Source organism: Rhagoletis pomonella, unplaced genomic scaffold (genome assembly GCF_013731165.1).
Source record: "Rhagoletis pomonella isolate Grant_MI unplaced genomic scaffold, Rhpom_1.0 Rhpom_scaffold_00003, whole genome shotgun sequence".
Classification (NCBI taxonomy): domain Eukaryota; kingdom Metazoa; phylum Arthropoda; class Insecta; order Diptera; family Tephritidae; genus Rhagoletis; species Rhagoletis pomonella.
In genome coordinates this window covers 46,600,493-46,613,653 of record NW_023458557.1, presented here as the reverse complement: position 1 = coordinate 46,613,653, position 13,161 = coordinate 46,600,493, and the positions used below count along the sequence as shown (strand labels likewise).

Here is a 13,161-nt window from a genome sequence, read left to right as displayed (position 1 = left end):
AATCTCCTTTGTTGGCGGGTTTCCCCGGTTTGAGCAGTGGGACCACTGTCCCCACCTTCCAGATATCTGGGATGATGAGAGTGGCCATTGACAGGTTGAGGACCTCCGTTAGGTACGCTACCCCCGCAGGACCCAAATTTTTCAGCATCAGCATGCATATTCCGTCGGGACCCATGGCTTTGGAGGCTTTCGCCTTCCTGATGGCCACCTGAACTTCACCGCAAGTGAAAGCAAGGGGGGCACAAGTTCTTGGCAGTTTGTGCAGCCTTCTGGTCACTCGACGCTTGGCTTTGTCCACCGGAGGATGCAGTATGAACTGCCGGCTAAAATAGCTCGCGCATCGCTCCGGGTCCGACGAAGCATGGTCGCCGAAGGAAATTTCGACTCTGTCGTCGTGCTTCGTCGGATTAGACAATGACCTCACGGTTGACCAAAGCTTGCTCACCAGAGGTGAAATTACAAGTCTTCAGGTGCTCCTCCCACTTCTTCCGCTTATGTACGTTTACAAGTTGCCGAATCTCCGCGTTGAGATCCCTGATACGGGGATCTCCGGGATCGGGCTGACGAAGGCTATCACGCTCATCAGCTAGAACAGCCGCTTCGGCAGGGAAGTTTGGACGTGGGTCCGATATACATCCTGCCGGTATGAAGAGAGCTGCAGCAGCAGTGATAGCCCTGCGGAACTTACGTTCACCGAGATGGACGTCGGTTGGTGTGGGGAGCGCAGCGAAGGTGTTTTCGGTAAACTCCGCGTAACCTTTCCAATCAGCTTTAGAAAAGTTGATATAGGTCCGGTGTTTGGCGGAGGCAAAGTCGGTTGGTTTATCAATCGAGATGACTATGGGTAGATGGTCTGATGCTAGAGTCAGCATAGGTCGCCACGTTATGCTGTTTATCAGACCAGCGCTGACTATTGTGATGTCTGGCGAGCTACTGCAGTTACCCATAATCCTGGTGGGTGCGTCGTCGTTCATTGTGCAGAATGTCGAATCGTCTATCTGCTCAGCCAAGTCTGTTCCCCTACGATCGTTTGACAGGCTTGAGTGCCAAAGATCGTGGTGCGCATTAAAGTCACCTACTACCATACGGTTTTCACCTCTGAGGAGCGCACCTATATCAGGGTGATATCCTGCCGGGCAGCAGGTGACAGGGGGTATGTATATGTTAAATATTTCGAGCTCGACATCGCCTGACCGGCTAGCGATGCCCTGACATTCTAGGGTGATATCCCTGCGGTCGATGTCTGCTTCGATAAGACGATACTGCACGGTGTGGTGCGTGATGAACGCTAAGCCACCACCATTATCTCGCTCGCGATCTCGACGGTGCACGTTGTACCCGGCGCAATTCAACAAAGTTGAATTGCTGTGCAACTTCGTCTCTTGGACCGCAGCTATTAATATACCATGCCGACACATGAAGACGGTTATCTCCTCAATCTTGCTCTGTAGCCCGTTACAGTTGAATTGAAGGAGCTTCATGTGGTTCGGTAGACGTGTCGTGATGTGGGGTGTAAGTGAGGTGTATGTTCTTGCCGCCGTTGGCTGTGTGTGCTGCTGAGGTGATTGCCGCCCTGTGGTGGTGGTGGGGGGCGTCGCAATTGAAGTCTGCGACCGAGCAACGCAACACGGGCCCTCGAAGTTCCCCGTCCAATCTCGCGTGGTACGCAGACTTGAACATGCCCTAAAGTGGCACCAGCCAAGGCAGGTGTTGCACTTGACTGATGTCACATTACGGAATATTCTGGTCTGACATACCGTGCAGATTGTAGGGGGAACCAGGAGTTGTTGGCGGCGGCGTGTGGGTGGTGGTGCGGTTGTGTGTGTTATGCGGTCTGTGGTGGCTGTGGTACGGTCTGTGGTGTTATTATGTTGTTGTGTTGTGGCGACTGTGTGTGGTTGCTGTGTGAGTGTGTGGGGCTGCACGGGCGGACTAAGGTTTGCCGTGGAGGCTGCTCTGTTTGAGCAACAGGGGGCCACGTACGACGTGGTCCACTGTCTGTGTGTCCGTAGTCCCGAGCAGACCCTGAGGTGACTCCACCCCTCGCAGGTATTACACTTGACTGAGGTGGAGTTGTGGTGTAATCGTCTTCGGCAAACACAGGTGTATATTTCTGGCCCAGGGTTTGACTCGATGCCAGCCCTGAGTAGGAGAATGCGTAGTGAATGTTGCCCTATGGACGGACAACTTCTGAGATACTTCGCCGACCTAAACGGGGTTAGAACAGCCCTTGGTCGGGTGAATCCCGAGTCATTCCGGTACGTAGAACCGGCTGTCGTGGGAATTGTGCACACCTCTTATATGACGCTTAATCCTGAAAAATTATATACATACACATATACATATATGTACATGTAGGGCATAATCATACTTTATTACTATCTTGTAAGCATCTGGAAACTGCTTTTCACAAACGCCACATTTATAAGGTAATCCAGTGTGTTGCATGCGATGATTATAGTATTGATCATATTTGGAGAATTTAGAACCACAAATCACGCACTTGTAACTGAAATATCCATGGTACTGCATGTGCCTATTTAAAATACGTTTGTGGATGAAAGATTTTCCACAAAGGTGACACACAAATGGCGATTCTCCAGAATGAGTGCGTAAATGAACATCTAGGTCTATTTGCCGCACATAACGTTTTTGACAAACTTGGCATTCTATCGTAGCTCCCTTATGATGGAGCTCGTGGATTGTTAGACCATTTTTATGAAGAAATGATTTTTCACACTGAGCACATTGATATATTGGTTTGCGGTTGGTTTCGTGCGTTAGCCTGTGTTTTTTGTATGTATACGGAGTTAAAAAGCTTTGGTTACAGATGTCGCACGGAAATCTTTCCCGATTCTCATTGTGACAGAGCTCATGATTTTTTAGGGCACATGACCCCTTAAATGTTTTTGCTGGCGAAGGTAAATTCAACAAAGATAGAAATTAGTCCACAAGTTAAAAGGAACGGAAATACTTACGGCAGGCCTGACAAAGAAAAGTTTTTGGTTTATGACGTTGCTTATGTTTTTTTATTATTTTCCCTCATTCTTCACACTTCACCGGCTCAGACATGTCCTTGACTTTCTTTTTTGTTTTCACCTCGGATTTTACTTTGTTTGTTTTCTTTACGTTTTTAGGTCTTGTATGAGCAAGATTGAGTTCTTTACTTTTTTTCGATAAGACCAGCCCAGCTTCATTTAAGTTATTGCCGCTCTGCATATCCTTATCCGATTAAACTAGAAACTTTGTTGTTGTTGTAGTGTCAGTACTAAGTTTTTTATCAATATTTATTTCGTGTTCGATATCATTTGATGCAGATGTTTCATCATCATCCATAAAATGTTCATTCCATTCTGGTGATACTTTTATATCCTCTACGTGATCTTTGTAAACAAATAGAAAATAATTATTGTTTAATTATATCTAAATCGTATTTGATATACCATATCTACAGTATCTGGCATCTTAGTTACTTCCATTAGCCCTTCATGTACTGGAACCCATTCAAAAGTGTTGGCGATACTTTCTATCTTCACTTTTTCCGTTTGTGTGCAACGTAATTCATTATCAGCCCTTCTCGCCTTTTCAATAAAATCATAAACGTCTTTAAGTTTTTGTGCACAATCAAGGCATAAATATTGCATCCGGGCATCATCGAGTTCATTTGGATCATCTTTCAAACTTAAATTAATTTGTGTACATTTACAAAAACACTCTTTGTATGATATATCCAAAGAGTCAACAGGCTGATACCAATCTAGCAGATGCACCCGATCTTCCGGCGACAAACAGGCACGGCATATATTTGATAAATCCATCTGAACTTTTCACCACTGCCGTATTGATAATTCAAGTCTTAGTCGGTAAAAAATAGTTTTGTAGAATGTGTGATTATATTGTGGCGAATACTGCGGCAACACAAAGCGAACAACGAGAAATAGGCAGAATGCTCGAGGAACGACGTAGAATGTTCCACAAAGAGACACGTCAAGTTGGATGAATACTGCGAACAGCGAGAGAAAGAGAATGAGCGATAAACTTCAGAATGTTTTAGAGTTGCCATAAGTGCCAGCGCAGGTATATAAGGGCGCCGCCACAGCGAGGTGAGTTAGTTGCAAGACAGCAAGCTACAAGTAAAGTGAGCAGAGAAGTGAGTGGCGAATAAGCAAGCTATAAGTTTAATTGTGTTAACAAGTAGTAAAGCATTGTTATTGCTTTAACAAGTATTGTAAAGTGTTTTTACTGTATTAGCGAGTATTGTAAATTGTTTGTTGTACAATAAAGTTAATTGTACTACAATTTGGTCATCGATTGCATTTATTTAACAATCCAGCGATACGAACCGAGAGGTTTGGGAAATCCGGACGAGGTTTCAAGGATAATCGTAACAATATATTGGTAAGACAGAACAATTTGAAAATAGGGATGTCGAAAATATTTCGATATAAAAAATGGTACAATTTTAATGCTTTTAAAAGTCGACTGTCCGACAAATAGATTTCTTCGGTAGATATAGTGATGTTCCGATATCAGTGAAAACTATCTCCTGAAATTGAATCAAAATAAATTAAAATGTCTTTAATAAATTTAAGGAAAAATATTGTTATAAACTTACAAATTGGTCATAGGCAAAAGATTGTTTCTTTTGTTTACTTTTTACCGCTCTTCTTCTGCCATTGTTTACTATTATGCATTATCAAACGTCAAAATTACTGGCCTACTACTATTTCAAGCAGAAGAAAGAACACGAACATTTTCTTGTGCATTTTCTTAAGAGCTGGATACTAATGCCCTGTATGCAGCTCTCAAGAAAACGGTCAAGAAAAAATTGCCATTATTTCGTGTGTGTGTCCAAGGAATTTTGACATTTTTGATTCTTCACAGCCTGTTGCCTCACTCTTTCCTCAAGAAATAATGGAACGGGCATATATTTCTGTTGCAAACCTGGCAATTTTTTCTTGACCGTTTTCTTGAAAGCTGCATACAGGGCTTTAACAATGAAGTAAAATTTTCTTTGATGTATGTATGTATGTACATATGTATGCGAGCGTACAATCGATAGTTTCTTTTCGATATGGTCAGCCATTTTTTGCAGGGTGTTTAGTCAAAACATCGATGTTTCGAAAAATATCAAAGACGTTTCTGTACTAATTTTTCACCATTTCATTTTGTGAACGCTTTAAAATTTTGAGCGAGCGTTTGATAAATAAGTACTGTCACGCAATCATGCCCAGTGTTGCCGTTTTGGCCCTTTGGTGGCTAGATTTAGCTACCACATTATTTTTTTGGCCCCATAAATTTAAAATTGCCCCTAGCCTTTTTTTTTAGCCCTTTGGAGAATTTATTCATACTGGGCATGAAAAAGTTGTATACATACGTTTAATTTGATCTAATTTTTTTTGCATTTATTTAAGAGATGAATTTTTAAACTAAGAAAGTCTGATATATATACATGTGTGTATTGTATGTTCCTTACGTTTTTATACATACATACTGTAAAAGTGTTAGGGCCGTTTTTTTTAAACTTATCTATTAGGGCCGGTTGCGCAAAGCCTGATTGACACTAATCTACGGTTAAACATCGTTATCGACGTTACCGACACCGTGTTATATGCATGCAGTCGAAGACGTCGATAACGATGTTAACCGGAGATTAGTGCCAACCAGGCTTTGAGCAACCGGCCCTTAATGATTTAACTATAGTTTAAAATAGATAAGTTTACAGCCCTTAGGGTCAGTTTTTCAGTCAAGTTTAAATTCAGATTAAGTAAACCGAGTTTAAATTGAACAGATGACTGACATTTGATTGGCTGATCTTAGTTAACACCAGCCAGATCGGGCGTTTAAACTTAGTTTAAACCACGGCTGTACACTGAAAAACTGGCCCTTAATATGCTTCACTTGTTAAATGGCCTATCAAGTCGATTGACCGTGTATGTTCTTGTGATTGTACCAGCTGCTGGTGCGACTTCAAAAACTATTTGAAATTTTTTTGGCGGAAGTTTCTTGCACTATATGAGTCAAAGCCGTGTTTGTGGAATATTAGGTTCAAGATATTGCAGTTGTGAATTAAAAAAAAAAGCAATGTTTAACAAAATGGTAGAAAAATTACGAAATTTCGGCTCTTATCATTTCGATCTTTCCTGGACCTCATTTGTAAAGAAATAGATATTGTACCAGCATGCTGGTAAGTTATATGCTTCGAGCCTGATGGTACAATCACTTGATCGAGCCAGCAAGCTGGTGTCGTATATTTCCCCTATTATACAAAAAGGTTTTAGGTTGGATAAAATATTAGCTTTTTTTTCCAGAGTTCATTGTTTTTCTACACCATTACTTATTGAAAATGTTTGCGTTTTTACTTATATATGATTATGTAAGTAAATTTTAGCTACCATTTTTAGCCACAACGACTTTTTTTAGCCCTTTTTTTAAAGGAATTTGGCTACCATTAAAAATGCTGCGCGGCAACACTAATCATGCCCAAGTAAGTTGCTTTAATAAATTTGTGAATTCCAGCTAATAAATGCACATACATATATAAGTATGGTTTGATTGCCTTAAAACTAGTGAAATTGTAAAATTGGTTAGCGTCATCACCCAATTTGCCAAACGAATTCGTATCGACTCGCCGCAAGTGATGTGCTGAATTGTCGGTACCCAATACTTAAAAAAGATTTCGGTACCCAATACTTCCTTTTCGGTAGCCGATACCGATTCTTTGCATTAAACCTTCGCATTTCAAGTTTAGAAAAAACTTTCATTACTAATTTATATGATATCGGCTAAAACACTTGAACTTATCGCAACAGAGAAATCTTATATTATCAGTTTTAACCTTAGTCGATCCAAGGTTCAAGAAAAATGCTTGACGGATGAAGAAGCCTTTCAGGGGGGAGACTCTGTTACCACTAGTTTCGGATCAATATCGCACTTGTTAAGGTAAAAATATTTCAAATCATACGTCAACAAAACCGATACCGATTCGAAAAAATTGTCGCTAACTGGCTACAGAATCTGCCCCCAGGCCTACAAATATGATATCATCCGATTCAGCTGGGACAAAAATGCTTCAAACAAGTAAGAGTTTCTCTGTATTATGGCCTCGAACCGATATATATACATCTTTCATTTGAATCAGTATTAAAAGCTCTGTTGGCTCCTACATTCGGGTTTTGATAGGCGAGTCTCCCCTGGACCATTTTTTCCATATTTTTGGCCTGTGTTCCATCGGACTTAAAAAATTCTGTGTGGTAGAATCTGGAAAAAAATGTGGTAGATTTAAAAAAATGTGGTAGATTAAAAAAAAATGCGGTAGATCTCAGGTTTTAGATCAAACTTTGTACAAAAATTAAAAAAAAATCTGCAAGACTCTAAACAAATTTTATTTTAGTAAAATAATGTGCAAGATTGAAGTTGCTAAAAATTGCGTTGGGTTTTGGCACTTTTTTCCTTGAAGCAGTTTTCTCCATATCAAGATATTTTGCGAACATATTTTAAGAGGTTTCTGCAACCTTGCGGAGTGCTGCCAGATTTTCTTTCTATCACATCATGATGTAGCGAACAAACGTGGCACGTTCCAGAAACCGCTCCTGGGGACTTACCGATTTTGACAATTCTCAAGTAAAAGTAAACAACGCCTCAGAAACTTTAGATGTACTTAAATTTGTTAACACCCCTATTCTGCAACACTTTCGTATTCGGATTTTGCTACGAATCGTAGGAATGGTAAGCCTAAAAACGAACGAGTAAGCTTTTTTGCGTAATTTTGTACGAAAACAATTCTGCATCGGAGGCGAATTAAAAGATGTAAATCGATGTGTGTTTGCAGGAAATATTAGTGGTGTTTATTTAAACAGATAAATTTGCCTTTCGCATATACGTATATTTTTACCCACTGCTTTATATAAACGAGGAAAAAAGAATCTTTGTTACCCCTTATCGAGAAACTTGGGTCCGGTTAAATTATTTGTACAATGATTTCCAGTTGTTGTGTCCAAACGCATAACATGCACGTGTTATCAAAGGATTGAACCTTTATTTAAAATATTTGTTTCAAATTATTATAAATTCGGTTTGGACTACGCACTTTTTTGCCAATTTCGATGTGGGTTCTGCGCAAAAATACTGTGATATGCATAAGAAATATTGTATACCTTTGACATGCGGAAGCCCCTCTTCTCCGGCAACACAGAAAGGAGAATTCTTTTTAGTAAGAGTTAAAATCCCTAAGCGCGGCCGAAGGCAAAAGCAAGCGCAACAGGTGGTGGACCTAACAAAATGCATGTTTTCAATGACTTGGAAGAAGCTGTTATTGTATTAACTGGATTGTGAACCAGTTCTGCAGGCATAGGAGTTCTGGCTTGTGGTTCAACAATTCAACCAATCCATTAAATTTTACTATAAACAAGCACATGATGAGTGTTTTTTAATTCCTTTCCACTTTGTTTTCCTTCATACAGCTGAGTTCGAAAATCAACTGATACCTTACAATGCTGCACATTTTTCCGCAAGGGTTGCAGCATGACGATTTACGAATTTCGAGATTCGGGTTCTAGAATAAGGGTGTAATACTTTCACAAAAATCGCCGTTTTTTTACATTTTCGGTATAAAATCTTTTTATAAATCATATATTTTCCAATTTAACACAATAAAACCACGTTTCCTGTCGAAAAATTGATTATTGAGAAAATTGTTTGCTTTGTTTACTTTTACTTGAGCAATTTCATCGCCGCCGGGAATGCGGAATCTTGTATTATATCATTATTGTTACCAGATAGTATTTAGTGTTGGACAATTCTTGCTCTTAAAATTAAGAAAATTATGTCGAGCAAAAATAAAACTACTCAAAAACGCGAATACGTGGTAGATTTCTGACCTTGAGTGGTAGATGTGGTAGATGGTCAAAAAATGAGCAGATCTACCACAATGTGGTAGAAGTCCGATCACTGCTGTGTGCGCTTTTATTCGAAACCTATGTAAATAGCCCTGTTCGCGTACGCACTATCCAGTAAATCTAGTACTAATTTTACTGGTTTTTTACTGGATGTCGTTTTCGTACGCAAAAACTTGCAAGAAACTAGCAAAAGAGTGAAAATTGAGAGAGCAAAAATGACAGCTGAACTTGCAAGTTTTACTGGCTTTTTTACTGGATAAATTCTTACTAGCAACTATTTGCTAGTAAGAAAAACAGCTGATGACATGATGCTTATTGTAAATCACATTAATAAAATAATTGTTTATGGTGCTTTTAGAGTTGCAATTGACAAATTAAACCTATTTAAATATATAATAAGATGGAAAACACTAGTTTTCTAAGAAAATTGCATCGGAAGATAACAAATTAATCAGCTGTTCATAAAACTAGCAACTTCTTGCTGGTTTTGCGTTTTCGTACTTTCTTGCATATTTCACTCATTGGGAGTAAGTATTGGCTTACTCTCCGAAATTTGGTTACTGGCAAGTTACTGGATATTTTTTGCTGGAGAGTACGAAAACACAACTAATGTTTTGGTACCGAGCATGGAGAGTATTGGATACTTTTTAAATCGGTACCGAATATCGACCAATACTTAAAAGTATTGAGTCAGAACATCACTACTCAACGTACATAAGGACAAAGCGCACGGTCTAGCGAAACAAAGGTGGCGCCGTACGAGGTACCGCTACTTTGGTTTTGCCGATTTTGACAGTTGTGGTAACTCGTAAATAAGCTTTTGTTTACAAATCAGTGGCATAGAGAAATTTGAATTATTAGTGAAAAATCGGTTTAAATCGTGTTAATTTGCAATTCGTTAGTGATTTTTCAGTTGAAGAGTGTGTAAAAACTGATAAAATGAAGTGCCGTATATTAAATTGCGACAGCCGTGAAGGTAGTGCCACGAAATGCAGCTTTTTTCCTTTCCTCGCAACGATGCCGTGGCGAGAAAGTGGGTGGAATTCTATTGGCAAGATAAGCCATTCAATTTGGATACCAGCTTCATATGCATGCGCTGTTGTCCTTCCATGAAGTGCACCATGGTGCCCCATCTCATTATGCGTAGATGCAAGTGTAGCGCTGCGACGAATCGCTGCATTTTGTGTATATAGGGCGCGGTAAAGCCATTCCCGAAATGTTTTTTTTTATTATTATATTGACAGCATTTTATCAGAGTCATATCGCTTCTGCTCCAAGTTTAGCAAGTTAACTAATCAATCCCACTCAGATGCTGGCGCAGTTTGCTGCACCAGCCTTAATTGCAAAGCAATGGAGTACACTAAAACGTTTGCTGCAGCAGCCTTAATTGCAAAGCATGGAGTGCACTAAAACGTTCACTATTCTCCAATAGATTAGATGAAAAATGCAATATTTTCGCATTGATCAAAATTAAAACACGTTTTTCGCTGTAAAGTGAACTGTTTTGACAGTTTCAACTCATTCTACTTTTGTCTCTATTCTTTGTTTACTTGTGGTACACAAATGTCAACGGCCAGGACGGCGCAATCTTGTATTCTATCATTCTTGGACAAAGCGCGTATTCATAGTTCAGCAACTAAGTCGAAACTAACAAAGTTGCAACTTAAATTTAAGTACCAACTTAAAATTTACCTCTATTCATAGTCGCATTTCAGACTTCTACTGAGTAGTTTCGACTTATTTTACGATATACCAAAACGAGTGTGAAAATGTATCGATTTTTCTTTACGATATTTTGGAAAAATTACATTTTTATTAAATAATGTCAAGTTTGATCATCCGTTTATGTAATTTTTATTTTCATTGCATGATTATGCAAAAGAATAAGGTATCATTTTCTTGTTAATTGTGTGAAATAGCCAGAACAACCGCAGTGATGTGAAGTCGATGTTTATCGAAAGCATGCTGTGAAACATACAAACAGTAGCTTTATTCGAATTGTAATACGCATTTAATTTCATCTTCCGATTAAAATGGATCGATCTTTGTAAATTTTAATGGGAGATTATTCAATATTAACAAAATCAACCTCTACCAACTTAATTTTTACATATTTCGTCTGTTTTCCCTTAATTTGATAAAATACTTCTTCCTAGTTACGACTTAGTTGCAGCTGCAGCCGAAACTAAATTTTAAGTTGGTACTTAGCCAGAAAAGTCGAAACTAAGGCGACTATGAATAGCTTTAGTAGAGACTTAGAATAGTTTCGACTTAGTTGAGTACTAAATATGACTATGAATATGCGCCAAAGTGACTAATTACGACGACAAAAAAAAAATAAAAAATTCTTTAAATCTTATCACACATACCTTTCCAATACTCCTTATAAACCAGTCCACAATGTAACACACAAATTTTGACTTTTAACGCAACGCAGCAGCCTAAGCAAAGTTGGGTTTTCTATCTTGCGTCGAATTAAATAATTTTTTGTTTGAAGCAATGATAAAATAGTTTCGCTTGTCATTTTATTCTTATTAACAACTAATAGTTTTGTTAACATGGAAAGTGAAGCGTGAGGTATGTACTTTATTTAGCGATTTTTGTTAGTAATGTAGTTCTTTGTAAAATGGGTATAATACCTATTTTATAAATTGCCTTTTTTTATTGAAAAAATTTTGAAATTTTTATATTAGTTAGGTTATAAAAAAAGTTCCAACGAGTACAGCGAATAGCGAATAGTACGAAAATCCAACAAATTGCCAATGTAAAAATATCGCGAACTCGTCCCCCCTTTTCCTCCTTCATTAAATAGAGCATCTTTTCCATAAGTCGTTTATTGGGACGAATCCAAAATATAGGAGGGCAAAAATGTTTACTCCATATGTATTTGAGAGATTTCAATGAAATTTGGTATCCAGGGGTTTTTATTCTCAATGATTTCGAAATTGGTATCAAATTTTCAAAATTCAAAATGGCGAATACAATATGGCGGGACATATCTTAAAAAATGTATAGAGCGCTATGAAGCTTGGGATCCAGAGATTTTCATCGTCAGTGGTTTCGAAATTGGTATTCCATATTCAAAAATCAAAATGGCGGATCCAATATGGAGGACCACTTTTTTTAAATTATAATTCGCTATGAAGCTTGGTATTCAGAGATCCGGTTGTTGTTGTACTTGTTGTAGCTGTTACAACAACCCCGCCCAGATCGGTTAATATCTCAGTAGTTGTCGTCAAGTTCCACTAACTTCAGCCCTAAGAAGCGTACAGCCTCAATAGGATCGGTCCACAGGGACAAAGGCGTTAGGGTTGTCGGGTTTTTCGGGCATACGAAGAGATGTTTCGAGTCGTGAGGGGCTCTCCGCATGCCGGACACTCATTTGGCACATCTGCGTTTAATCTGCTGCAGTAGCCAGAGCGAAGTTGGACTATTGTGGTTCTTATCTCCCGAGGCAGATGAAGCTCCGTCTCGTCAATGTCCGGTGGTTATGTGCCCAGAACGGCATTCACAGGTCTGGAGTCTACATAACTCGAGACTGACTCCCTGTGAATGCCGTTCAGGGCCTGTCGATATGCTGACGGGCCCAGAGGCTGCTTAATGAACCTCTGGACTTCGTCCGTCAGTTCGTAGAGATGCCTCCTGACGTGCCTGGGCGAGGGCTCTTCTGCAAGCAGTTGTCTATTTGTGTGACCACGTCTGTGGCTCCCCACCAGAAACTGTTTGCAGAGCATTGTGTTATGCTCCTTAACTGGGAGCATTTTCGCCTCGTCGTACAGGTGGTGTTCTGGCGACATCAGAAGGCATCCAGTCGCTGTCCTAAGTGCAGTGTTTTGTGTCGTCTATAGCTCCATCCACTGCGTCCTACTAGTCCCCGGCGACCACACTGGCGCTGCGTAATTTACAACCGGCCGGCCTACTGCCTTGTGTGTTGCTAGCAACGTTTCTTTGTTTTTGCCCCAAGTACTGCCGGCTAGCGACTTGAGGACCTTGTTGCGGCTAGGGTTCGAAATTTCAGACTTTGGTATCGATACTGAGTACTCATTCTGGCATCGAGCTCATGGTATCGATACTTTAAAAGTATCAGGGAAAAACTATCGATACTACTCAGTATCGGACTCATTGAAATACGTTGTTTGGGATATTAAAATTATTTTATTCTTCAGTCGTATATCTAGTTATGTCCTGAAATTAAAACAATAGAAATTTAAAATATTTGATTTTTATTTCATTGCAGAACTTACTTTCACGTTAGAAGTAATTT

At 39.4% G+C, this 13,161-nt stretch overlaps 2 protein-coding genes across 2 annotated transcripts in view; both read right to left on the bottom strand.

Annotated features, from left to right (window-relative positions):
- The window catches only part of LOC118736256 (zinc finger protein 484-like), an 18,909-nt gene extending 15,690 nt beyond the window's left edge, over positions 1-3,219 (bottom strand). The window contains exons 1-4 of the mRNA XM_036466350.1: positions 3,168-3,219; positions 2,979-3,041; positions 2,384-2,912; positions 2,270-2,314 (exon numbers count right to left, since the gene is read on the bottom strand). Of these exons, the coding sequence (XP_036322243.1) occupies positions 2,270-2,314; positions 2,384-2,912; positions 2,979-3,041; positions 3,168-3,219 (689 nt within the window). The remainder of the gene's footprint in view (positions 1-2,269; positions 2,315-2,383; positions 2,913-2,978; positions 3,042-3,167) is intronic.
- Positions 2,888-3,932, bottom strand: LOC118736589. The gene is made up of 2 exons (XM_036466643.1): positions 3,444-3,932; positions 2,888-3,384 (listed from the first exon to the last, which is right to left on the bottom strand). Exons 1-2 carry the CDS (start codon positions 3,816-3,818, stop codon positions 3,232-3,234), a joined length of 528 nt encoding a protein of 175 aa, XP_036322536.1. The 5' UTR covers positions 3,819-3,932; the 3' UTR covers positions 2,888-3,231.
- Positions 3,933-13,161: the final 9,229 nt, after the last annotated feature.

What these genes read in the sequence shown, in the direction of transcription:
- LOC118736589 (XM_036466643.1), bottom strand. Translation starts at nt 3,818, where the DNA reads ATGGATTTATCAAATATATGCCGTGCCTGTTTGTCGCCGGAAGATCGG. An exon ending in TGCCAGATACTGTAGATATG is followed by an intron (nt 3,385 to 3,443) that starts GTATATCAAATA and finishes TTTGTTTACAAA; the next exon opens with GATCACGTAGAGGATATAAA.